The sequence below is a fragment of the Bombina bombina genome, chromosome 7, assembly GCF_027579735.1.
Source record: "Bombina bombina isolate aBomBom1 chromosome 7, aBomBom1.pri, whole genome shotgun sequence".
Classification (NCBI taxonomy): domain Eukaryota; kingdom Metazoa; phylum Chordata; class Amphibia; order Anura; family Bombinatoridae; genus Bombina; species Bombina bombina.
Genome location: NC_069505.1, coordinates 513,734,408 through 513,760,310, shown reverse-complemented (window position 1 = coordinate 513,760,310; position 25,903 = coordinate 513,734,408). Strand labels below are relative to the sequence as shown.

The 25,903-nt window shown below is 44.0% G+C and overlaps 1 protein-coding gene across 1 annotated transcript in view; it reads left to right on the top strand.

The window, feature by feature from the left end:
• Window positions 1-25,903, top strand: part of LOC128666928 (zinc finger protein ZFP2) — a 298,618-nt gene that overhangs the window by 179,138 nt on the left and 93,577 nt on the right. The window contains exon 9 of the mRNA XM_053721748.1: window positions 25,106-25,216. Coding sequence (XP_053577723.1) covers window positions 25,106-25,216 — 111 coding nt within the window. The remainder of the gene's footprint in view (window positions 1-25,105; window positions 25,217-25,903) is intronic.

Here is a 25,903-nt window from a genome sequence, read left to right as displayed (position 1 = left end):
CAGTCCCCTCCGGGGAACAGGGTCTAGGTTTTTACTCAAACCTGTTTGTGGTTCCCAAAAAAGAGGGAACTTTCAGGCCAATTCTGGATTTAAAGATTTTAAACAAGTTCCTCAGAGTTCCATCCTTCAAGATGGAAACCATTCGGACAATCTTGCCGACAATCCAGCAGGGTCAATATTTGACTACAGTGGATCTAAAGGATGCGTATCTGCATATCCCAATCCACAAAACTCTTCATCAGTTCCTGAGGTTCGCCTTTCTGGACAAACATTTTCAGTTCGTGGCTCTTCCATTCGGTTTAGCCACTGCTCCCAGAATTTTCACAAAGGTGCTAGGGTCCCTTCTAGTGGTCCTAAGGCCGAGGGGCATCGCTGTAGCACCTTATCTAGACGACATCCTAATCTAAGCGTCGTCTCTTTCCAAAGCATGGGCCCACACAGACATTGTGTTGGCTTTTCTCAGATCTCTCGGGTGGAAGGTGAACATAGAAAAGAGTTCACTGTCACCGTCCACAAGGGTTCCTTTTCTGGGAACAATAATAGATTCTGTGGAAATGAAGATCTTCCTGACAAAAGTCAGAAAGCTAAAGCTTCTAAACGCTTGTCGAGTTCTTCATTCTATTCCTCAACCCTCCATAGCTCAGTGCATGGAAGTAATAGGCTAATGGTCGCAGCAATGGACGTGGTTCCTTTTGCTCGAATTCATCTAAGACCATTACAGCTGTGCATGCTCAATCAGTGGAATGGGGACTATACAGACTTGTCCCCCCAAATTCAAGTAGACCAGGTAACCAGGGACTCACTTCTCTGGTGGTTGACCCAGGATCACCTGTCTCAGGGAATGAGTTTCCGCAGACCGGAGTGGGTCATCGTTACGACCGACGCCAGCCTCTTGGGGTGGGGCGCGGTCTGGGACTCCCTGAAAGCTCAGGGCCTATGGTCTCGGGAAGAGTCGCTTCTCCCGATAAACATTTTGGAACTAAGAGCAATATTCAATGCGCTCCTGGCTTGGCCTCAGCTAGCGGAAGCCAGGTTCATAAGATTTCAGTCGGACAACATAACGACTGTTGCGTACATCAATCATCAGGGGGGAACAAAGAGTTCCCTAGCGATGAAGGAAGTAACCAAGATCATCCAATGGGCAGAGAATCACTCCTGCCATCTATCTGCTATTCACATTCCAGGAGTAGACAACTGGGAGGCGGACTATTTGAGTCGTCAGACTTTCCATCCGGGGGAGTGGGAACTTCACCCGGAGGTCTTTACTCAGTTAACCCAATTATGGGGCATTCCAGACATGGATCTAATGGCGTCCCGTCAGAACTTCAAGATTCCTTGCTACGGGTCCAGATCCAGGGATCCCAAGGCGACTCTAGTGGATGCATTAGTGGCGCCTTGGTCGTTCAACCTAGCGTATGTGTTTCCACCGTTTCCTCTCCTTCCCAGGCTCATAGCCAGGATCAAACAGGAGAAGGCCTCGGTGATTCTGATAGCTCCTGCGTGGCCACGCAGGACTTGGTATGCAGACCTGGTGAATATGTCATCGGCTCCACCATGGAAGCTACCTTTGAGACAGGATCTTCTAGTACAAGGTCCATTCGAACATCCAAATCTAGTTTCTCTGCAGCTGACTGCTTGGAAATTGAACGCTTGATTTTATCCAAGCGTGGGTTTTCAAATTCTGTGATAGATACTCTGGTCCAAGCCAGAAAACCTGTGACTAGAAAGATTTACCATAAAATATGGAAAAAATATATCTGTTGGTGTGAATCCAAGGGATTCTCCTGGAGTAAGATTAAAATTCAAAAGATTCTCTCCTTTCTCCAAGAAGGTTTGGATAAAGGGTTGTCAGCTAGTTCTCTAAAAGGACAGATCTCTGCTTTATCTGTCTTGTTACACAAACGACTGGCAGCTGTGCCAGATGTACAAGTTTTTGTTCAGGCTTTGGTTAGAATCAAGCCTGTTTACAGACCCATGACTCCTCCTTGGAGTCTAAATTTAGTTATTTCAGTTCTTCAAGGGGTTCCGTTTGAACCGTTACATTCCATAGATATTAAGTTACTATCTTGGAAAGTTCTGTTTTTGGTTGCTATTTCTTCTGCTAGAAGAGTTTCTGAATTATCTGCTTTGCAGTGTAATCCACCCTATCTGGTTTTCCATTCAGATAAGGTTGTTTTGCGTACTAAGCCTGGTTTTCTTCCAAAAGTTGTTTCCAACAAGAATATTAACCAGGAGATAGTTGTTCCTTCTCTGTGTCCGAATCCAGTTTCAAAGAAGGAACGTTTATTACACAATTTAGATGTTGTTCGTGCTTTAAAGTTCTATTTGAAAGCAACAAAAGATTTTAGACAAACCTCATCTTTGTTTGTCGTTTACTCTGGTAAGAGGAGAGGTCAAAAAGCTACTGCTACCTCTCTCTCTTTCTGGCTGAAAAGCATTATCCGATTGGCTTATGAGACTGCCGGACAGCAGCCTCCTGACCGAATCACAGCTCATTCTACTAGGGCTGTGGCTTCCACATGGGCCTATAAGAACGAGGCTTCTGTTGATTAGATATGTAAGGCAGCGACTTGGTCTTCTCTGCACACTTTTGCCAAATTCTACAAATTTGATACTTATGCTTCTTCGGAGGCTATTTTTGGGAGAAAGGTTTTGCAAGCCGTGGTGCCTTCCATTTAGGTAACCTGATTTGCTCCCTCCCTTCATCCGTGTCCTAAAGCTTTGGTATTGGTTCCCACAAGTAATGGATGACGCCGTGGACCGGACACACCAATGTTGGAGAAAACAGAATTTATGCTTACCTGATAAATTACTTTCTCCAACGGTATGTCCGGTCCACGGCCCGCCCTGGTTTTCTAATCAGGTTGAAAAAATTTTCTTTATACACTACAGTCACCACGGCACCCTATAGTTTCTCCTTTTTCTCCTAACCGTCGGTCGAATGACTGGGGGGCGGAGCCAGAGGGGGAGCTATATGGACAGCTCTTGCTGTGTGCTCTCCTTGCCTTTCCCAGTAGGGGAGGAGAATATCCCACAAGTAATGGATGACGCCGTGGACCGGACACACCGTTGGAGAAAGTAATTTATCAGGTAAGCATAAATTCTGTTTTTTGTTCAGCAAGGTTTTCTGCTTCAACCAATTGCCTGCATTATTCCGGTAACTACTGCAGCGGCTTTTTGGTTCGAGGCCCTGGAGGAGTCGCTCCAGAGGGAGACTTCATACGATGAGGTCATGGATAGAATTCATGCTCTAAAGCTGGCTAATTCTTTTATCACTGATGCCGCTCTACAGTTAGCTAAACTAGCGGCGAAAAACTCAGGTTTTGCCATCATGGCGCGAAGAGCGCTTTGGCTCAAATCATGGTCGGCGGATGTGTCGTCCAAAACAAAACTGTTAAATATTCCCTTCAAGGGGAAGACCCTTTTCGGCCCTGAGCTGAAAGAAATTATTTCAGATATCATTGGGGGCAAAGGTCATGCCCTTCCAAAGATAGGCCGTTTAAGGCCAAAAACAAGGCTAATTTTCGCTCCTTTCGCAACTTCAGGAGCGGACCTGCTGCAACCTCTGCTGTCGCAAAACAAGATAACGCTTCCCAGCCCAAAGCAACCTGGAAACCCTTGCAGGGCTGGAAATAAGGGTAAAAAGGCCAAGAAGCCTGCTCCTGCTACCAAGACAGCATGAAGGGGTAGCCCCCGATCCGGGATCGGATCTGGTAGGGGGCAGACTTTCTCTCTTTGCTCAGGCTTGGGCAAGAGACGTTCCGGATCCCTGGGCATTGGAAATAGTTGCTCAGGGGTATCTTCTAGAATTCAAGGATTCTCCCCCAAGGGGAAGGTTCCACATTTCTCGTTTGTCTCCAGACCAAACAAAGAGACAGGCGTTCTTACGCTGTGTAGAAGATCTACTAAAAATGGGAGTGATACACCCAGTTCCAATTGCAGAACAAGGACTGGGCTTTTACTCAAACCTGTTCGTAGTTCCCAAAAAGGAAGGAACTTTCAGGCCAATCCTGGATCTAAAAATTCTAAACAAATTCCTCAGAGTTCCGTCTTTCAAGATGGAAACCATTCGGACAATCTTGCCGATGATCCAGGAAGGTCAATATATGACTACCGTGGATCTAAAGGATGCGTACCTACATATTCCTATCCACAAAGATCACCATCAGTTCCTAAGGTTCGCCTTTCTGGACAAAAATTACCAGTTCGTGGCCCTTCCTTTCGGGTTGGCCACCGCTCCCAGAATTTTCACAAAGGTGCTAGGGTCCCTTCTAGCGGTTCTAAGACAGCGGTGCATTGCAGTAGCACCTTACCTAGACGACATATTAATACAGGCGTCGTCCTTTCACAGAGCCAAGGCTCATACCGACATAGTTCTGGCCTTTCTAAGGTCTCACAGGTGGAAGGTGAACGTAGAAAAGAGTTCTCTGTCCCCGCTCACAAGGGTTCCCTTCCTGGGAACACTAATAGACTCGGTAGAAATGAAAATCTTTCTGACAGAGGTCAGGAAGTCAAAACTGCTGAATACTTGCCGAGTTCTTCATTCCATTCCTCGGCCTTCCGTGGCTCAGTGCATGGAAGTAATTGGTTTAATGGTTGCGGCAATGGACGTAGTCCCTTTCGCCCAAATCCATCTCAGACCACTGCAGCTGTGCATGCTCAAACAGTGGAATGGAGATTACGCAGATTTGTCTCCTCAAATCCAAATGGATCAAAAAACCAGAGACTCTCTTCTCTGGTGGTTGTCTCAAGTTCACCTGTCTCAGGGAATGAGTTTCCGCAGACCGGAGTGGATCATTGTCACGACCGATGCCAGTCTGGTAGGCTGGGGTGCGGTCTGGAACTCCCTGAAGGCTCAGGGACTATGGTCTCGGGAAGAATCTCTTCTCCCGATAAACATTTTGGAACTGAGAGCGATATTCAACACGCTCCAGGCGTGGCCTCAACTAGCAGAGGCCAAATTCATCAGGTTTCAGTCGGACAACATCACGACTGTGGCGTACATCAATCATCAGGGAGGAACAAAGAGTTCCCTAGCGATGAAGGAAGTAACCAAGATCATCAAATGGGTGGAGGATCACTCCTGCCATCTATCTGCAATTCACATCCCAGGGGTAGACAACTGGGAGGCGGATTTTCTAAGTCGTCAGACTTTCCATCCGGGGGAGTGGGAACTCCACCCGGAGGTTTTTGCTCAGCTGACCCAGCTTTGGGGCATTCCAGAGTTGGATCTGATGGCGTCCCGTCAGAACTCCAAACTTCCCCTTTACGGATCCAGATCCAGGGATCCCAAGGCGGCATTGATAGATGCATTAATAGCGCCTTGGTCATTCAGTCTAGCTTATGTCTTTCCACCATTTCCTCTTCTCCCTCGGCTAATAGCCAGAATCAAACAGGAGAAGGCTTCGTAATTCTGATAGCGCCTGCGTGGCCACGCAGGACTTGGTATGCAGACCTAGTGGACATGTCATCGGTCCCACCATGGAAACTGCCATCGAGGCAGGATCTTCTGATCCAAGGTCCTTTCAAGCATCCTAGTTTCTCTGCAACTGACTGCTTGGAGATTGAACGCTTAATCCTAGCTAAGCGGGGTTTCTCTGATTCAGTTATAGATACTCTGATACAGGCCAGAAAGCCTGTCACCAGGAAAATTTACCATAAGATATGGCGGAAATATCTTTGTTGGTGTGAATCCAAGGGTTACTCGTGGAGTAAGGTTAGGATTCCAAGGATATTTTCTTTTCTCCAGGAAGGATTGGAGAAAGGTTTGTCAGCTAGTTCCTTAAAGGGACAGATATCTGCTCTGTCTATCCTGTTACATAAGCGTCTGGGAGCTGTACCAGACATTCAGGTGTTTGCACAGGCCCTAGTTAGAATCAAGCCTGTTTACAAGCCTGTGGCTCCTCCATGGAGTCTAAACTTAGTTCTTTCAGTTCTTCAAGGGGTTCCGTTTGAACCTTTGCATTCCATAGATATTAAGTTATTATCTTGGAAAGTTTTGTTTTTAGTAGCTATTTCTTCTGCTCGAAGAGTTTCAGAATTGTCTGCTTTGCAGTGTGATTCATCCTATCTGGTGTTCCATGCAGATAAGGTTGTTTTGTGTACTAAACCTGGTTTCCTTCCAAAGGTGGTTTCTAATAGGAATATTAACCAGGAAATCATTGTTCCTTCTCTGTGACCTAATCCAGTTTCTAAGACGGAACGACTGTTGCACAATCTTGATGTGGTTCGTGCTTTAAAGTTCTATTTAAAAGCAACTAAAGATTTCAGACAAACATTATCCTTGTTTGTTGTGTATTCTGGTAAGAGGAGAGGTCAGAAAGCGACTGCTACCTCTCTGTCATTCTGGCTGAAAAGCATCATCCGATTGGCTTATGAGACTGCTGGTAAGCAGCCTCCTGAACGAATTACAGCTCATTCCACCAGAGCTGTGGCTTCCACATGAGGTTTCAAGAATGAGGCTTCTGTTGAACAGATTTGTAAGGCAGCGACTTGGTCTTCACTGCATACATTCGCCAAATTTTATAAATTCGATACTTTTGCTTCTGCGGAGGCTATTTTTGGGAGAAAGGTTTTGCAAGCAGTGGTGCCTTCCGTTTAGGTTACCTGACTTGTTCCCTCCCTTCATCCGTGTCCTATTGCTTTGGTATTGGTATCCCACAAGTAAGGATGATTCCGTGGACTGAATACACCAAGTAAGAGAAAACAGAATTTATGCTTACCTGATAAATTTCTTTCTCTTACAGGTGTATTCAGTCCACAGCCCGCCCTGATATTTAAGTCAGGTTCAAATTTAATTTACAATAACTACAGTCACCACTGCACCCTATGGTTCTCCTTTTTCTCCTAACCGTCGGTTGAATGACTGGGGGGGCGGAGCCTGAGGGGAGCTATATGGACAGCTTTGCTGTGTGCTCTCTTTGCCACTTCCTGTAGGGATTGAGAATATCCCACAAGTAAGGATGAATCCGTGGACTGAATACACCTGTAAGAGAAAGAAATTTATCAGGTAAGCATAAATTCTGTTTTCCTTTTTTTTCAAAGTCCTATTTTTATATACATTTTTAGTATAAGCAAATCAGATTTTGAATTTTTTTGTACTATTCTCTATTTACTAGCAATGTTTATACTAGCCTCTTTCATGTGATAGAAATGTGTATTTAACCTTGTAACATAAACAGGTAGGGTTAATATCACATATGTTTGTAATTTGAAATGATTATTTGCCTTTAAGAGGCGTATCCAATGAGTGCAATCAACAGCAGTGAACAAGTGTGGAGGCCCCACACGAAACATGTTTGCCGTTCCTTGCACCACTGGAACCCTGTTCCTGAATTTGTGAGCTGTGTCTCACGCATCTTGGTTTTATGTTATACTACTTCAAATAAAGACTTTGTTATACTTTTTAAAAAAGGAGTCCCTGTGCTTTCATGAGGAGGAGTTGCGGCTGACTTTTTTGTTTACCCCTGTATCCTGATTGGCGTTCCAATGAGGACGCTGTCTGGCGGCACCCTCGTTCTGAAGCAGGTTACTTGTTGACGTGTGCACGCGCCGAAGATACGCTGCCGGGGAAGACCTGGAGTTGGTGAGCGCCGTGGATCTGTGTGTCTGATTTTGTGTAGTGGTTTGATCCACCGCACCTTTGGTAGGAGGTTGTGGGTTTGAACCCAGGTGCTTTCTTCCTGCGGGGTCAGTCATGCCTTTTTTTTTTTTTAGTCCTTCTGGTATAACTTAGTGGTTAGCATACCTACCTGGGGAACCAGAGGTTGGGAGTTCGAATCCACCCACAGGTGTTGGTTCTTTGTGTTGTTGTGGCTTATTAGACTGCCCTTGGTATTTAGAGAGTTTGTGGCCACCTAAAGCTCCTGGTTCTTTAAAAATTGCTTCTGAGGGCAGTTTTTCTCTTTCCAGTGTGTCTGCAATTCAGGTGTGTCAAGAGACACCCCTTGAACTGGATTCAGGATTTTTCTCACTGGAGAGTGATAGTTCCGTTCAAGTTTGGAAATGGAGTTTTAGGCACTTGCCTCTCATATCTCGGGAGTATTGTTCTCCTTTTCTAAAGGGCCGGTTCAGAACGAACTGAGGACCTGAAGGATTTTTGATGGGACCTTCTCAAGTCTGAGTACCTTCATCCTAGACAGCCTTAGGTCTTGGAGTACTGCAGGACTATATAGTTCAGGTGTCTTCCTTCCTTCGATGAAGTTCTCCTTTAAGAGACCTTGTCTATTCTTTCCCTGGTAGGGAAATTAATTGGAAGAAGAGTTCCTTTGTTTCTTATCTAGGGATGATTATTTGGGTCTTCCGTCTCCATTCCCTGATGCTTCTGTTCCTTATGATTTGGGAATCTATGTGGGGCCAGGTCTGGTTTATACCTGAACAGGAGTCCGCTTGGGACCTCCATGTGTGGCAGGTTATTTTCTTACTAGATTCTATATCTAGGAGCGTTCCTTTTTCTCTCTCTTCTGTGGTTGTCCGTACAACAGCAAGCTCTGGTGGTCCGGTACATAGCTTGTCCATCTTGTAACTAGTAGGTTTGGAGTTCAGATCCAGCTGCAGTTGTTTTACCTTCACTTTCAGTGATTCAAGGTAGGAGGGTATTGGTCTTATGTTTGTTTTGGACATCATTCCCTTTGCTAATTTCCATAGGATAGAGAGCTTTTGCATCTGTCTCAGTGGATAGATCTAGATCAGTTGTAGAAAGACTTTCCCTGTAATGGTTCCGGGTGTATTTGCATCAAGGCATGGGTTTTAAGGACATTCCTGGGTCATGTGTCTTCGGACATCACCCTGCTGGGCTGGGAGTCTGTATGGGTCTGTTGAAGGCGCAGGGCTTATGAATAGTGTCTGCTCTCCTCTTTAAATTCTTGGAGTTGAGAGCGATTTTAATGTGCTCATGACTCTTTGATTCCAGTCAGTTTAAGTCTCCTTAATGGTTTTCATCTGCCACTGGGAGGAACTCGGAGTTCATAGTGAAAAAGGGTGTGTGTACAAGCGCTAAGGTAATCCCCAAGCTGTATCCAAACAGAGATCCTAACCAACCTCCAAAAAATATGCACAAGTAGTAAGAAGTGAATACAGCGCCAACAAGAGGCCAAGGGATAAATATACTCACAGAGAGATAAAAGAAGATTATTTAATGAACCATGTTAAAAAGCATCAGTAATAAAAGACTATATATAAAAAATGTAAAAAGCACATATAAATAAAATTACAAATACAGGAATATCTTACAGAAGCGGCTCAAAGGGCCAAAGCTGATAATTACAATAAAAACAGAGGTAATAACAGGTGATCAGTGTGAGTGGTACACCAGAATAAGAGTGTATACTAATAAAACAGAATTAGCCTAAGTACAACTGTAGCAAGTGCATCAAGCAAAAAAATAATAAACAATAATACAAACAATAGTGTTCAAAATTAGTGTTACAAAAATAGTGTTCCAAAAAATAGAAAAATGCACTGCAGTGCAAAAAAAGGGGGGTAGCAAAATAATTGTATAGATACAATCAAATAGTGAGTGAGTGCAAATGGATATAAAAATGCTAGCTACTTAATCCAGTGAGGTTAAGATATAATTAAATAAAATACACAATATGCAATAATATAAAAAATAAAATACACAATATGCAATAACATAAAAAATAAAATATAATCCAAAAAAGTGTTCAAAAAGTTGATCAACAAATGTTAGTGAAGAACAAAAATAAGTCAATCAAAACAAAAAAATGGAAAAAATGGGTGATGAAAAGCAAGGTGAAAGTGAGGAAATTGATTCCTTCCAATGTTAGTTACTTTAACAGATCCAAATTCCTGAGTGTGGTTGCTGAAGTAGCTGATTGGATCCTAGCACCTGTCAGCTGCTCCTATGGTATCCTAAAAAGTGTCCCTAAACAGGGACACTTTTTAGGATACCATAGGAGCAGCTGACAGGTGCTAGGATCCAATCAGCTACTTCAGCAACCACACTCAGGAATTTGGATCTGTTAAAGTAACTAACATTGGAAGGAATCAATTTCCTCACTTTCACCTTGCTTTTCATCACCCATTTTTTCCATTTTTTTGTTTTGATTGACTTATTTTTGTTCTTCACTAACATTTGTTGATCAACTTTTTGAACACTTTTTTGGATTATATTTTATATTTTATTTTTTATGTTATTGCATATTGTGTATTTTATTTTTTATGTTATTGCATATTGTGTATTTTATTTAATTATATCTTAACCTCACTGGATTAAGTAGCTAGCATTTTTATATCCATTTGCACTCACTCACTATTTGATTGTATCTATACAATTATTTTGCTACCCCCCTTTTTTTGCACTGCAGTGCATTTTTCTATTTTTTGGAACACTATTTTTGTAACACTAATTTTGAACACTATTGTTTGTATTATTGTTTATTAGTTTTTTGCTTGATGCACTTGCTACAGTTGTACTTAGGCTAATTCTGTTTTATTAGTATACACTCTTATTCTGGTGTACCACTCACACTGATCACCTGTTATTACCTCTGTTTTTATTGTAATTATCAGCTTTGGCCCTTTGAGCCGCTTCTGTAAGATATTCCTGTATTTGTAATTTTATTTATATGTGCTTTTTACATTTTTTATATATAGTCTTTTATTACTGATGCTTTTTAACATGGTTCATTAAATAATCTTCTTTTATCTCTCTGTGAGTATATTTATCCCTTGGCCTCTTGTTGGCGCTGTATTCACTTCTTACTACTCAGGAACTCGGAGTTCCTTTGCCATGTAGGAGGTGACTTGGATGTTTGTGGGCGGATGCTCACAATTGCTTCTTTCTACCTTCAACTTTCCTGGAGCGGTTGCTTCATCTGGTGGTGTTTTCCACCCTGGCCGCTCTGAAGCAGTTCCTTGGGATTTCAGGTTGATTTTCCTGTTCTCTCTGTTTGCTCTCTCCCACGAGGCGTTGCTCATATCAATCTGGAGAGAGCATCATTTTTTTTTTTTTATGGTTCCTGCGTGGTCTCGCAGGATCTCGTATGCAGATCTAGTAGAGATGTCGTCCCTACTTCTGGAGACTTATTCTCACGGAAGATCTTCTGCTTCAGGGGTCCTTCCTTCATCTGACTCTCGCTTCTCTGAAGCTGACTGCTTGGAGATTGAATGCTTGGTTTTAGCCAGGCGTGGTTTTTCCGAATTGGTTATCGAGTTCTTGGTTCAGAGTATTATTTGTCTGGCCTATGAAACTGCTGGTCATCAGCCTCCTGAGAGAATCACGGCTCATTTCACGAGGGCTGTTTCTTCTTCCTGGGCTTTCAAACATGAAACTCTGTTGAACAAATTTGCAAGGCTGCAATTTGGTCCTCTGCATACTTTTTCTTAATTTTATAAAATGGATTCTTTTGCTTCTGCTGAGGCTTCTTTTGGGAGAAAGGTTTTCAAGCAGTGGTGCCTTCTGTTTAGGTTACCTGTCTTGTCCCTCCCTTATCATCTGTGTCCTCTAGCTTGGGTATTGATTCCCAACAGTAATTGATGATGATCCGTGGACTCACCGTGTCATTAGAAAGAAAACGAAATTTATGCTTACCTGATAAATTTTATTTCTTTCTTGATTCGGTGAGTCCACGTCCCGCCCTGTTTTTTTCAGACAGTTTTTTGGTATATAAACCTCAGGAACCTCTGCACCTTGTGTTATTTCCATTTCTCCTTTCCTTTGGTCGAATGACTGGGGGATTGTGGGTAGGAAGGTATTTATCAGCTTTGCTGTAGTGCTCTTTGCCGCCTCCTGCTGGCCAGGAGTGATATTCCCGACAGTAATTGATGATGATCCGTGGACTCACTGTGTCAAGAAGGAAATAAATTTATCAGGTAAGCATAAATTTTGTTTATAAGTGCATTATAAAAAAAAGCTGTTTTTAAATCCCTATTATTATTATTACGTTAGTTCCCATGAATAATAGATTGTGGACTCTCACCACCTGTATGAAAGAAAACATAATTTCTTCTGTTATGTGTGATCAGTCCACGGGTCATCATTACTTCTGGGATATAACTCCTCCCCAACAGGAAATGCAAGAGGATTCACCCAGCAGAGCTGCATATAGCTCCTCCCCCCTACGTCACTCCCAGTCATTCTCTTGCACCCAACGACTAGATAGGATGTGTGAGAGGACTATGGTGATTATACTTAGTTTTTATAACTTCAATCAAAAGTTTGTTATTTTACAATAGCACCGGAGCGTGTTGTTGCCTCTCTGGCAGAGTTTGAAGAAGAATCTACCAGAGTTTTTACTATGATTTTAACCGGAGTAGTTAAGATCATATTGCTGTTTCTCGGCCATCTGAGGGAGGTAAAAGCTTCAGATCAGGGGACAGCGGGCAGATGAATCTGCATTGAGGTATGTAGCAGTTTTTATTTTCTGAATGGAATTGATGAGAAAATCCTGCCATACCGTTATAATGACATGTATGTATACTCTACACTTCAGTATTCTGGGGATGGTATTTCACCGGAATTACTCTGTTAAAAGTACACTAAACCTTTTAATAGGTATTTATCATGTTAAACGTTTTTGCTGGAATGTAGAATCGTTTGCATTTTCTGAGGTACTGAGTGAATAAATATTTGGGCATTATTTTTCCACTTGGCAGTTACTTGTTTTAATTGTGACAGTTTCGTTTCTCTCTCACCGCTGTGTGTGAGGGGGAGGGGCCGTTTTTGGCGCTCTTTGCTACGCATCAAAAATTTCCAGTCAGTTACTCTTGTATTTCCTGCATGATCCGGTTCATCTCTAACAGAACTCAGGGGTCTTCAAACTTCTTTGGAGGGAGGTAGATTCTCTCAGCAGAGCTGTGAGACTTATATATTGACTGTGATTAAAAAACGTTGCTCTGTAATTTTTATTTTCAAATTTAATTATTGTTAATTTACTAATGGGAACAAACCTTTGCTAAAAGTTGTGTTGTTTTTAAGGATTGAGACTATAACTGTTTTTCAGTTCATTATTTCAACTGTCATTTAATCGTTTAGTGCTTCTTTGAGGCACAGTACGTTTTTGTTAAATAAGATTGTAACCAAGTTGCAAGTTTATTGCTAGTGTGTTAAACATGTCTGACTCAGAGGAAGATACCTGTGTCATTTGTTCCAATGCCAAGGTGGAGCCCAATAGAAATTTATGTACTAACTGTATTGATGCTACTTTAAATAAAAGCCAATCTGTACAATTTGAACAAATTTCACCAAACAGCGAGGGGAGAGTTATGCCGACTAACTCGCCTCACGTGGCAGTACCTGCATCTCCCGCCCGGGAGGTGCGTGATATTATGGCGCCTTGTACATCTGGGCGGCCATTACAGATAACATTACAAGATATGGCTACTGTTATGACTGAAGTTTTGGCTAAATTACCAGAACTAAGAGGCAAGCGTGATCACTCTGGGGTGAGAACAGAGTGCGCTGATAATACTAGGGCCATGTCTGATACTGCGTCACAACTTGCAGAGCATGAGGACGGAGAGCTTCATTCTGTGGGTGACGGTTCTGATCCAAACAGATTGGATTCAGATATTTCAAATTTTAAATTTAAATTGGAAAACCTCCGTGTATTACTAGGGGAGGTTTTAGCGGCTCTTAATGATTGTAACACTGTTGCAATACCAGAGAAATTGTGTAGGTTGGATAAATACTTTGCGGTACCGGCGAGTACTGACGTTTTTCCTATACCTAAGAGACTAACTGAAATTGTTACTAAGGAGTGGGATAGACCCGGTGTGCCGTTCTCACCCCCTCCAATATTTAGAAAGATGTTTCCAATAGACGCCACCACACGGGACTTATGGCAAACGGTCCCTAAGGTGGAGGGAGCAGTTTCTACTTTAGCTAAGCGTACCACTATCCCGGTGGAGGATAGCTGTGCTTTTTCAGATCCAATGGATAAAAAATTAGAGGGTTACCTTAAGAAAATGTTTGTTCAACAAGGTTTTATATTTCAACCCCTTGCATGCATCGCGCCGATTACGGCTGCGGCAGCATTTTGGATTGAGTCTCTGGAAGAGAACCTTAGTTCATCTACGCTGGACGACATTACGGACAGGCTTAGAGTCCTTAAACTAGCTAATTCATTCATTTCGGAGGCCGTAGTACATTTAACCAAACTTACGGCTAAGAACTCAGGATTCGCCATTCAGGCACGTAGAGCGCTGTGGCTAAAATCCTGGTCAGCTGATGTAACTTCTAAGTCCAAATTACTTAATATTCCTTTCAAGGGGCAAACTTTATTTGGGCCCGGTTTGAAAGAAATTATCGCTGACATTACAGGAGGTAAGGGCCACGCCCTGCCTCAAGACAAAGCCAAAGCTAAGGCTAGACAGTCTAATTTTCGTCCCTTTCGGAATTTCAAAACAGGAGCAGCATCAACTTCCACTGCACCAAAACAGGAAGGAGCTGTTGCTCGTTACAGACAAGGCTGGAAACCTAACCAGTCCTGGAACAAGGGCAAGCAGGCCAGGAAACCTGCTGCTGCCCCAAAGACAGCATGAACCGAGGGCCCCCGATCCGGGACCGGGTCTAGTGGGGGGCAGACTCTCTCTCTTCGCCCAGGCTTGGGCAAGAGATGTTCAGGATCCCTGGGCGCTAGAGATCATATCTCAGGGATACCTTCTAGACTTCAAATTCTCTCCCCCAAGAGGGAGATTTCATCTGTCAAGGTTGTCAACAAACCAGATAAAGAAAGAAGCGTTTCTACGCTGTGTACAAGATCTGTTATTAATGGGAGTGATCCATCCGGTTCCGCGGTCGGAACAAGGACAAGGGTTTTACTCAAACCTGTTTGTGGTTCCCAAAAAAGAGGGAACTTTCAGGCCAATCTTGGATTTAAAGATCCTAAACAAATTCCTAAGAGTTCCATCGTTCAAAATGGAAACTATTCGGACAATCTTACCCATGATACAAAAGGGTCAGTACATGACCACAGTGGATTTAAAGGATGCTTACCTTCACATACCGATTCACAAAGATCATTACCGGTATCTAAGGTTTGCCTTCTTAGACAGGCATTACCAGTTTGTAGCTCTTCCATTCGGATTGGCTACGGCTCCAAGAATCTTCACAAAGGTTCTGGGTGCCCTTCTGGCGGTACTAAGACCGCGAGGAATTTCGGTAGCTCCGTACCTAGACGACATTCTGATACAAGCTTCAAGCTTTCAAACTGCCAAGTCTCATACAGAGTTAGTTCTGGCATTTCTAAGGTCGCATGGATGGAAAGTGAACGAAAAGAAGAGTTCTCTTTTTCCTCTCACAAGAGTTCCGTTCTTGGGGACTCTTATAGATTCTGTAGAAATGAAGATTTATCTGACAGAAGACAGATTAACAAAGCTTCTAAATGCATGCCGTGTCCTTCATTCCATTCAACTCCCGTCAGTAGCTCAATGCATGGAGGTGATCGGCTTAATGGTAGCAGCAATGGACATAGTTCCCTTTGCACGTCTACATCTCAGACCGCTGCAATTGTGCATGCTGAGTCAGTGGAATGGGGATTACTCAGACTTGTCCCCTACTCTGAATCTGGATCAAGAGACCAGAAACTCTCTTCTATGGTGGCTTTCTCGGCCACATCTGTCCAGGGGGATGCCATTCAGCAGGCCGGACTGGACAATTGTAACAACAGACGCCAGCCTACTAGGTTGGGGCGCTGTCTGGAATTCTCTGAAGGCTCAGGGACAATGGAATCAGGAGGAAAGTCTCCTGCCAATAAACATTCTGGAATTGAGAGCAGTTCTCCATGCCCTTCTGGCTTGGCCCCAGTTAAAAACTCGGGGGTTCATCAGGTTTCAGTCGGACAACATCACGACTGTAGCTTACATCAACCATCAAGGAGGGACAAGAAGCTCCCTAGCAATGATAGAAGTATCAAAGATAATTCGCTGGGCAGAGTCTCACTCTTGCCACCTGTCAGCAATCCACATCCCGGGAGTGGAGAACTGGGAGGCGGATTTCTTGAGTCGCCAGACTTTTCATCCGGGGGAGTGGGAACTTCATCCGGAGGTCTTTGCCCAAATACTTCGACGTTGGGGCAAACCAGAGATAGATCTCATGGCGTCTCGCCAGAACGCCAAACTTCCTCACTACGGGTCCAGATCCAGGGATCCGGGAGCGGTTCTGATAGATGCTTTGACAGCACCTTGGAACTTCGGGATGGCTTATGTGTTTCCACCCTTCCCGCTGCTTCCTCGATTGATTGCCAAAATCAAACAGGAGAGAGCATCAGTGATTCTAATAGCGCCTGCATGGCCACGCAGGACTTGGTATGCAGATCTAGTGGACATGTCATCCTGTCCGCCTTGGTCTCTACCTCTAAGACAGGACCTTCTGATACAGGGTCCATTCAAACATCAAAATCTAACTTCTCTGAAGCTGACTGCTTGGAAATTGAACGCTTGATTTTATCAAAACGTGGTTTTTCTGAGTCGGTTATTGATACCCTGATACAGGCTAGGAAGCCTGTTACCAGAAGGATTTACCATAAGATATGGCGTAAATACCTATACTGGTGCGAATCCAAAGGTTACTCCTGGAGTAAGGTTAGGATTCCTAGGATAATGTCCTTTCTACAAGAAGGTTTAGAAAAGGGTTTATCGGCTAGCTCATTAAAGGGACAGATCTCAGCTCTGTCCATCTTGTTACACAGGCGTCTGTCAGAAAATCCAGACGTCCAGGCCTTTTGTCAGGCTTTAGCTAGGATCAAGCCTGTGTTTAAAGCTGTTGCTCCGCCATGGAGTTTAAACTTAGTTCTTAACGTTTTACAGGGTGTTCCGTTTGAACCCCTTCATTCCATTGATATAAAATTGTTATCTTGGAAAGTTCTGTTTTTAATGGCTATTTCCTCGGCTCGAAGAGTCTCTGAGTTATCAGCCTTACATTGTGATTCTCCTTATCTGATCTTTCACTCAGACAAGGTAGTTCTGCGTACTAAACCTGGGTTCTTACCTAAGGTAGTCACTAACAGGAATATCAATCAAGAGATTGTTGTTCCATCCTTGTGTCCAAATCCTTCTTCAAAGAAGGAACGTCTTCTACACAATCTGGATGTAGTTCGTGCCCTCAAGTTCTACTTGCAGGCAACTAAAGATTTTCGCCAAACTTCTTCCCTGTTTGTCGTTTATTCTGGACAGAGGAGAGGTCAAAAAGCTTCTGCTACCTCTCTCTCTTTTTGGCTTCGTAGCATAATACGTTTAGCCTATGAGACTGCTGGACAGCAGCCTCCTGAAAGAATTACAGCTCATTCCACTAGAGCTGTAGCTTCCACTTGGGCCTTTAAGAATGAGGCCTCTGTTGATCAGATTTGCAAGGCTGCAACTTGGTCTTCGCTTCATACTTTTTCCAAATTTTACAAATTTGACACTTTTGCTTCTTCGGAGGCTATTTTTGGGAGAAAGGTTCTTCAGGCAGTGGTTCCTTCTGTATAATGAGCCTGCCTATCCCTCCCGTCATCCGTGTACTTTTGCTTTGGTATTGGTATCCCAGAAGTAATGATGACCCGTGGACTGATCACACATAACAGAAGAAAACTTAATTTATGCTTACCTGATAAATTCCTTTCTTCTGTTGTGTGATCAGTCCACGGCCCGCCCTGTTTTAAGGCAGGTAAATATCTTTTAAATTATACTCCAGTCACCACTTCACCCTTGGTTTCTCCTTTCTCGTTGATTCTTGGTCGAATGACTGGGAGTGACGTAGGGGGGAGGAGCTATATGCAGCTCTGCTGGGTGAATCCTCTTGCATTTCCTGTTGGGGAGGAGTTATATCCCAGAAGTAATGATGACCCGTGGACTGATCACACAACAGAAGAAAGGAATTTATCAGGTAAGCATAAATTAAGTTTTATGCTAACCTGATAAATTCATTTCTTTCAGGGTGGTGTTTTTTTCTTACACACATCTTTTTTCCCTTCTTCTATTTCTTTGCTCTTGGTTCTTCTCCTATATCTTTGCTTGTCTTTATGTCAGAGTGAGTTTACAGTGAGGTGGGAGGGGTTTTATATAGTTTATTTGATTTTTTTTTAGCACATCTTTTTTCCCTGATCCTTTTATGCTCTTATTCCTTTTTTTTTACCTCACTTGCTTGGCTATACATTAGACTGAGGTATGTGGGAGGGGTTTTGTAGAGCTCTTTGGGTTTGGGAATCTTTCCCTCCTCCTAGTGGTAGAGAAGAGTAATTCCCATGAGTAATGGATCATGGACTCTCACCACCATGAAAGAAATGAATTTATCAGGTAAGCATAAATTATGTTTTTACTATTTTCTTCTTTAAATGGTGAATTTTTTGGAGTTTCATTTGCAAGATTGTTTCTGCATTCTTTGTTACTCAGAACTCTAGGTTTTTTTTCATGGACCTACATGGAAAAGAGATCTTAAAGGGATAGGAAAGTCAAAATTAAACTTGCCTGATTTATATAGAGCATATAATTTTAAGACACTATTAAATTCACTTCTATTTTCAAATGTGCTTCGTTCTCTTAGTATCCCTTGTTGAAAATGAATACGCACATATCATACACCAGTGGGAGCTGCTGCTAATTGGGGCGTGCACACATTTGTCTCTTGTGATTGGCTAACTAGATGTGTTAAGCTAGCTGCCCAGTAGTGCATTGCTGTTCTTTCAGCAATGGATAACAAGAGAATGAATCAAATTTGATAATAGAAGTAAATTGGAAAGATGTTTAAAATTGTATGTTCTATCTGAATCATAAAAGATAATTTATGGGTTTACTATCCCTTTATATTAAGTATTATCTGCGTGTCAGAAATGTTATCAGGAAGAGTAATTTACCTTTTATTTTATTATTCTGGTCCCATAATATGTCAAAATAATTCAGAATTATCTATGACTGGTTAGATTTACTATGTGATTGTGTTGTCATATACATTGAAGAAGAAATATCCTGCTAGGGCTTCATCCAAGGCTTGGTATTGAGAAACCTCAGTTGTGTAACTTTGCAAGCCAGATAGCTGGTCTTCATTTCATACTTGCACACATTTTTATTTTTATTTTATTTTATTCATAAGTTTAAAATTAGCAAACGTTTAAGTCAGTAACATTTCCTCTTCCAGAGTAACATACAATTTTGGACTTCACATAATCTTTGAGTTAAACCATTTCCATCTAAAGGGGAGGAGAGTCCACGGCTTCATTCATTACTATTGGGAATTAAGAACCTGGCCACCATGAGGAGGCAAAGACACCTCAGCCAAAGGCTTAAATACCTCCCCCACTTCTCCCAGTCATTTTTTGCCTTTCGTCACAGGAGGATGGCAGAGGAGTGCCAGAGTTCGGAGTAGTCCTGTCAGCCTCTCCGTGAGGGCCTGGGCAAAAGTTAGAGTCCGGAGATGCAGGAAGAGTCTTTCTGCAAAACCGTCTCGACTCATATTAACAGCTCCATAAGCAATCAGCGTTGACGAATTTCGCTGCCTGCTTTCTTCTCTCAAGTCCATGTCAGGAGGGACGCTACTAACCTGTCACACTTGAAGGGCCATGTTCCTGTTCAACGGCGTAGATTCTGGTAAGATCGTTTCATTTTTTATTAATGATGTTAACATAGAAGACAGGGTCACAGTGTGGCACCTTTTTATCTTTACAGAATCATGGGTTAATATTTCTAGAAGGGGGATTATTGAACAGGGGGGGTTTATACATGATTGTTTATTGTGTCATTGCTGCGTTATGTGCGAGATGGGGCTCTGGCAATGTGTGGAACTTTCAGGTTACTTGCGGGAATTCTACACGGCCATTTTTGGCGTGCTTTTCCCTAGTGCAGGGGCGGTCCTGCCAGGCATTCCACGTGACTGGGTGTGTCTATCCTTCTTTGTTGATCTGTGGTGCAGGAGACATAGCGGTTTCTGTAGTCCGGGTCCTAGAAGGTGGTATAAAGGTGCCTTTTTGTAAACTAAGTTAGTCTACCCATAAGCGCAAGCGATGGAGTACTCTCATGCGTTAGAGGGCTCTTCCTCCTTAACAAAGTCTCATTCCTGTGTTTATTGTGAGGAGGTTCTGGTAGACCAGCTTGCTCAACTATGTTCCACATGACCTGATAAAGTTACAACATCTAAATGTAAACGGATGTCTGGTACTACTGAGCCGTCCACCTCTGAGGGCTCTTCGTCCCGGGAGGTGCGTTCCCTACATTCATCTCTGATTGCACATGCAGCGCCCCGGGGTCCAACCGTTACTCCTTCGGGAGAGATTCGTTGGCCGTCAGACTTTGCGGACCAACTTGAATCCGCGGTTTCGAAAGTGATCCATGCCTTACCACGTTCTGCTAAGCGCAAGCGTAGGGTTCATCATAGCGGCTTTGTCATCGCCGATGGTAGATCCAGAGGCTCTATATGATGACGAGGCCCACTCCGACTCTTCGGAGGAGGCCCCTTCTGGGTCGGAGTCCGTGTCATCTAAACCTCGGCGGCAGAGGAGCCTGGTTATAGGTTTAGGATGGAGAATTTGCGCTTTCTGCTATGGCAGGTGCTTGCTACTCTGGAGGTTCCGGAACCTAAGATACCTGCGATTCCTAAGCTTGACAAGGTATACGAGGACAGGGTAGTACCTCCAGTCTTTCCCGGTTCCTGTTAAGATGGCTAATATTATTAAGAACGAATGGAAGTGATTAGGTTCTTACTTTTCCCCTTCTTCCTTTAAGAAACTGTTCCCCGTTCCGGACTCTCAGCTTGAGCTGTGGGGGACCATCCCATAGTTAGTCGTTTAAAGAGCCCATGGATAAAAAGCTGGAAAACATGTTGAGAAAGATGTTTCAGCACACTAGGTTTGTTTTTCAGCCAGCAGCAGCCATTGCGGCGGTCGCCGGAGCTGCGACATATTGGTGCGAATCCCTGTGGGAAATGGTCAAAGGGGAGACATCCATCGACGAGATACAGAAAAAGATGAAGGCGCGGAAGGTCGCCAATTCTTTCATCTGTGATGCCAATATGCAGATTATTCGTCTGAATGCTAAGGTGTCAGGTTTTTCTGTTTTAGCATGGGCTCTGTGGCTAAAATCTTGGTCTGCGGACATGACCTCCAAGTTGAGGCTGTTGTTCCTCCCTTTTCAAGGAAAGATCCTGTTTGGTCCAGGATTAGATTTGATCATATCCACGGTTACGGGAGGCAAGGGAGCTTTCTTACCGCAGGATAAGAAGGCTAAGCCCAAGGGATCTACTTTTCGTCCCTTTCGTGCGGACAAGGCCCAGCACCAGCAACCCGCCGCGAAAGCGGACCAGTCCATAGGATGTTGGAAGCCGGCTCAATCTTGGAACAAGTCTAAGCAGAGCAAGAAGCCCGCTGAGAATAAATCGTCATGAAGGGGCGGCCCCCTACTGGTCTCCAGATCTCGTAGGGGGCAGATTATCTCAATTCTCAGAAGCTTGGTTGCAGGACGTTCAGGACCCCTGGGTTCTATAAGATGTCTCCCAGGGTTACAGGATAGGGTTCAGATCCCATCCGCCTGAGGGCAGATTCCTCCTATCAAACCTGTCTTCAAGACCAGAGAAGAGAGAGGCCTTTCTAGGGTGTGTGAGAGATCTCACCTCTCTCAGGGTTATCGTACCAGTACCCCTAGCAGAAAGGGTTCTAGGGTACTATTCCAACCTTTTTTGTGGTTCCAAAGAAGGAGGGCACGTTCCGCCCGATTCTGGACCTAAAGTGTTTAACCTCTTAAGGACATATGACGGAATTTTTCCGTCATAAAACAATTGAGTAAACTGAAAGCTGTGTCCTTAAAGGGTTAAACAAGTTTCTGAGTGTTCCATCAGGTCAATTCTGCCCCTAGTTCAAGAGGGACAGTTCATGACAACTGTAGATTTGAAGGACGCTTACCTTCATGTGCCAATTCACATCATTTCAGGTTCCTAAGATTTGCATTTCTGGAGAAACACTTCCAGTTTGTGGCCCTTCCTTTTGGTCTGGCGACGGCCCCGAGAGTCTTCACGAAGGTTCTGGGGGCACTACTTGCAGTGGCCAGATCCAGGGGCATTGCGGTGGTGCCTTACCTGGACGACATCCAAGTTCAGGCGCCGTCGTTCAGCCTCGCAGAGGATCATTTGAGGGCTCTTCTTTTGCTACTCCAATCTCACGGTTGGAAGATCAACTCAGGAAATCCCTGGTTCCCAGCAACAGGGTTGAGTTCCTGTACATGATAATAGACTCAATGTCCATGAATATATTTCTCACAGATCAGCGGTGCAGGAAGCTGGAGTCCACCTGTCTTGCCCTTCAGTCCTCCGCAAGCCCGTTGGTGGCTCAATGTATGGAGGGGATAGGTCTCATGGTGTCAAGCATAGATGTCATCCCATTCGCCAGGTTCCATCTCAGACCTCTTCAGTTGTGCATGTTGAGACAGTGGAACGGCAATCATTCAGATCTATCACAGCTGATATCCATGGATGCTCGGACTCGGAACTTCCTCTCTTGGTGGATCCGTCCGGAGCAACTGTCCATGGGGATATCCTTCTTGAGGCCGTCCTGGGAGATTGTGACCACGGACTCCAGTCTGACAGGATGGGGAGCTGTGTGGGGTGCCAGAATGGCACAAGGAACGTGGCCCAGGGAGGAGTCTCTCCTTCCAATCAACATCCTGGAACTACGAGCAATCTACAATGCTCTTAAGACATGGCCTTCTCTGGGTCGGTCAGTTTCATCAGATTCCAGACCGACAACATTACTTCGTTGGCTTACATCAACCATCGGGGGGACGAGGAGCCTTCTCGCGATGAGGGAGGTGTATCGGATTTTAGAGTGGGTGGAGTCCCACGACTGCTCGCTCTCAGCGATTCACATTCCTGGTGTGGACAACTGGGAAGCAGATTTTCTCAGCAGACAATCCTTCCGTCCGGGGTCTATTCACCCTGAGGTGTTTGCGGAGATTTGTCACAGATGGGGAATGCTGGAGATATATCTCATGATGTCCTGGCTCAATTGCAACCTTCCTCGATACGGGTCGGGGTCCAGGGATCCCCAGGCAGAGCTGATAGATGCCTTAGTGGTTCCTTGGGGATTCAGCCTAGCTTACATTTTTCCACCGCTTCTACCTCGTGTAGTGGCACGCGTCAAACAGGAGCGGGCCCCGGCCATTCTGATTGCTCCATCGTGGCCGCGGAGGACGTGGTTTGCGGATCTGGTGGGGATGTCGTCCTCTCCGCCGTGGAGTTTAACCTGTCACAGGGATCTGCTGGGCCCCTTTCAACATCGAAATCTAGATTATCTGAGGCTGACTGCGTGGAGATTGAACGCCTAGTCTTGGCCAAGAGAGGCTTTTCCAAAGTGTGATTGATACTCTAATTCAGGCAAGGAAGCCAGTCACTTGTCGCATCTACCATAAGGTGTGGAGGACCTACTTGTCCTGGTGTGAGAAGCATGGATATCCATGGCATAAGGTGAAGGTATCCAGGATTCTGGCCTTTCTCCAAGATGGTTTGGAGAAAGGTCTTGCTGCTAGTTCCTTAAGGGTACAGATTTTGGCATTATCAGTCTTGTTACATAGGAGACTCGCTGTGCTTCCTGACATCAAGTCTTTTGTTCAGGCTCTGTCTAGAATCGGGCCTGTCTTTAAACAGTCGGCTCCGCTTTGGAGCTTAAACTTAGTCCTTAGGGTTTTGCAGAGGGTCCCGTTTGAACCAATGTATTCTTTGGACATTAAAATTCTGTCCTGGAAGGTTATTTTCCTGTTGGCTATTGCATCGGCACGAGAGTATCTGAGCTAGCTGCCTTGCAAAGTGATCCTCCTTATCTGGTGTTTCATGCGGATAAGGCTGTGCTTCACACTGGGTTGGGGTTTCTCCCCAAGGTGATGTCTAACCGTAACATCAATCAGGAAACAGTTGTTCCTTCTTTGTGTCCTAACCCTTCTTCTTCTTCAAAGGAGAGGTTTCTTCATAACTTGGATGTGGTTCGTGCCTTGAAGTTCTATCTTCAGGCTACAAAGGATTTCAGACAGTCTACATCTCTTTTTGTGGTGTATTCTGGGAAGCGCAAGGGGCAGAGGGCCTCTGTTACTTCTTTATCTTTTTGGCTGAGGAGCTTGATTCGCTTGGCTTACGAGACAGCGGGACATAAGCCTCCTCAGAGGCTCAGGGCTCATTCAGCTAGAGCTGTGGCTTCGTCTTGGGCCTTCAAGAATGAGGCCTCTATGGAGCAGATTTGTAAGGCGGCTACCTGGTCCTCCTTACACACTTTTACAAAGTTTTACAAATTTGACGTTTCTGCTTCTGCGGAAGCTGTTTTTGGGAGAAAGGTTTTGCAGGCTGTGGTGCTCTCTGATTAGGGTCAGCCTTTTACCCTCCCGGTTTCATTCAGTGTCCTCTAGAGCTTGGGTATACGTTCCCAATAGTAATGAATGAAGCCGTGGACTCTCCTCCCCTTTAGATGGAAAACATAAATTATGCTTACCTGATAATTTCATTTCCATCGAGGGGAGGAGATTCCACGGCTCCCGCCCGTTCTCCGTGGGGCGGACCTAAATTTCATCATCTTCTGGCACCTTTTATAGCCTGATATTTCTCCTACTGTTCCTGGTTTCCTCAGCAGAATGACTGGGGGATGAGTGAAGTGGGGGAGGTATTTAAGCCTTTGGCTGGGGTGTCTTTGCCTCCTCCTCGTGGCTAGGTTCTTAATTCCCAATAGTAATGAATGAAGCCGTGGACTCTCCTCCCCTCGATGGAAATGAAATTATAAGGTAAGCATAATTTATGTTTTGTAAAGGGCAAACTTTAATCAAAGTGATGGTAAATCTTAGCGTTTCAAAAATGCTAGGATTTACCAGCACTAAAAATAAATGGGACCATAAGTCATGCATGTTAATAAAGGTATGTTAAAAGTACCTTTTCTTTACCGCGGCCTCCTTGCTGGACTATGCAGCTCTGGCCACCCATGGCATAAGTTTTCTTTTTTTTTTCTTTTCCCAATGGTAATGTTTCCACCTCTCAGCCAATAGTGGTTCTAGCCGCACCACACTATGCTGAAGACCCTATTTATTTTTAGTACTGGGAAATCCTAGCATTTCACAAATGCTTGGATTTTCCACCACTTTAACTGTTTGCTCTAATAATTAGAATGACCAATATGTAGTGTTGAGATTTCACAGAAATATGTTCTTACAGGATATGATGATGTGAAACCTTCACTTGTCTCAAAGATTGTTATTGGAGAAGACCCGTATGTTTTTGATGTTCAGAAGATTGATCAAGATGAAAATCAAGCAAATAATGAAGGTGAATAATTAAACAAAACTATATATAAAAATGTTTAGTGACAACACTATAACAAAATCTTTTTTTTTACAATTAAAGGGACAGTAGACACTAATTTCCTTTTTAATATAAGGAGTGTCCATGGCATCATTCCTTACTGTTAGGAGAAACCGAACCTGGCCACCAGGAGGAGGCAAAGACACCCCAGCCAAAGGCTTAAATACTTCTCCCACTTCCCCCACCCCCCAGTCATTCTTTGCCTTTAATCACAGGAGGATGGCAGAGAAGTGTCAGAAGATTTCGAAGTAGTTCCTTAGGAAGGGTATCTGCCCTTCGATATGGGACTGGAGTTTTAAGTAGTCTTGTCAGCCTCTCAGTGAGAGTCTGCGAACCCATCCAGACTGCCTGCTAACAGCTCCTAAGCAATCAGTGCTGATGAGTTTCACTGCCTGCTTGTTTTCTCACTCAAGTCCATGTCAGGAGCGATGCTACAAGACTGTCACACTTGAGAGGCTGTGTTTCTGTTCCACAGCATGGATTATGGTAAGATCGTTTCCATTTTTACATATGTTGAAAATGCTAGAAGGCAGGGTCACAGTGTCGCTCCTTTTATCTTAATAGAATCATGGGTTAATATCTCCTGAGGGGGATTATTGAACAGTGGGGATTAATCAAATGTGATGCTTTGATTTTATGCTGCTTTATGTG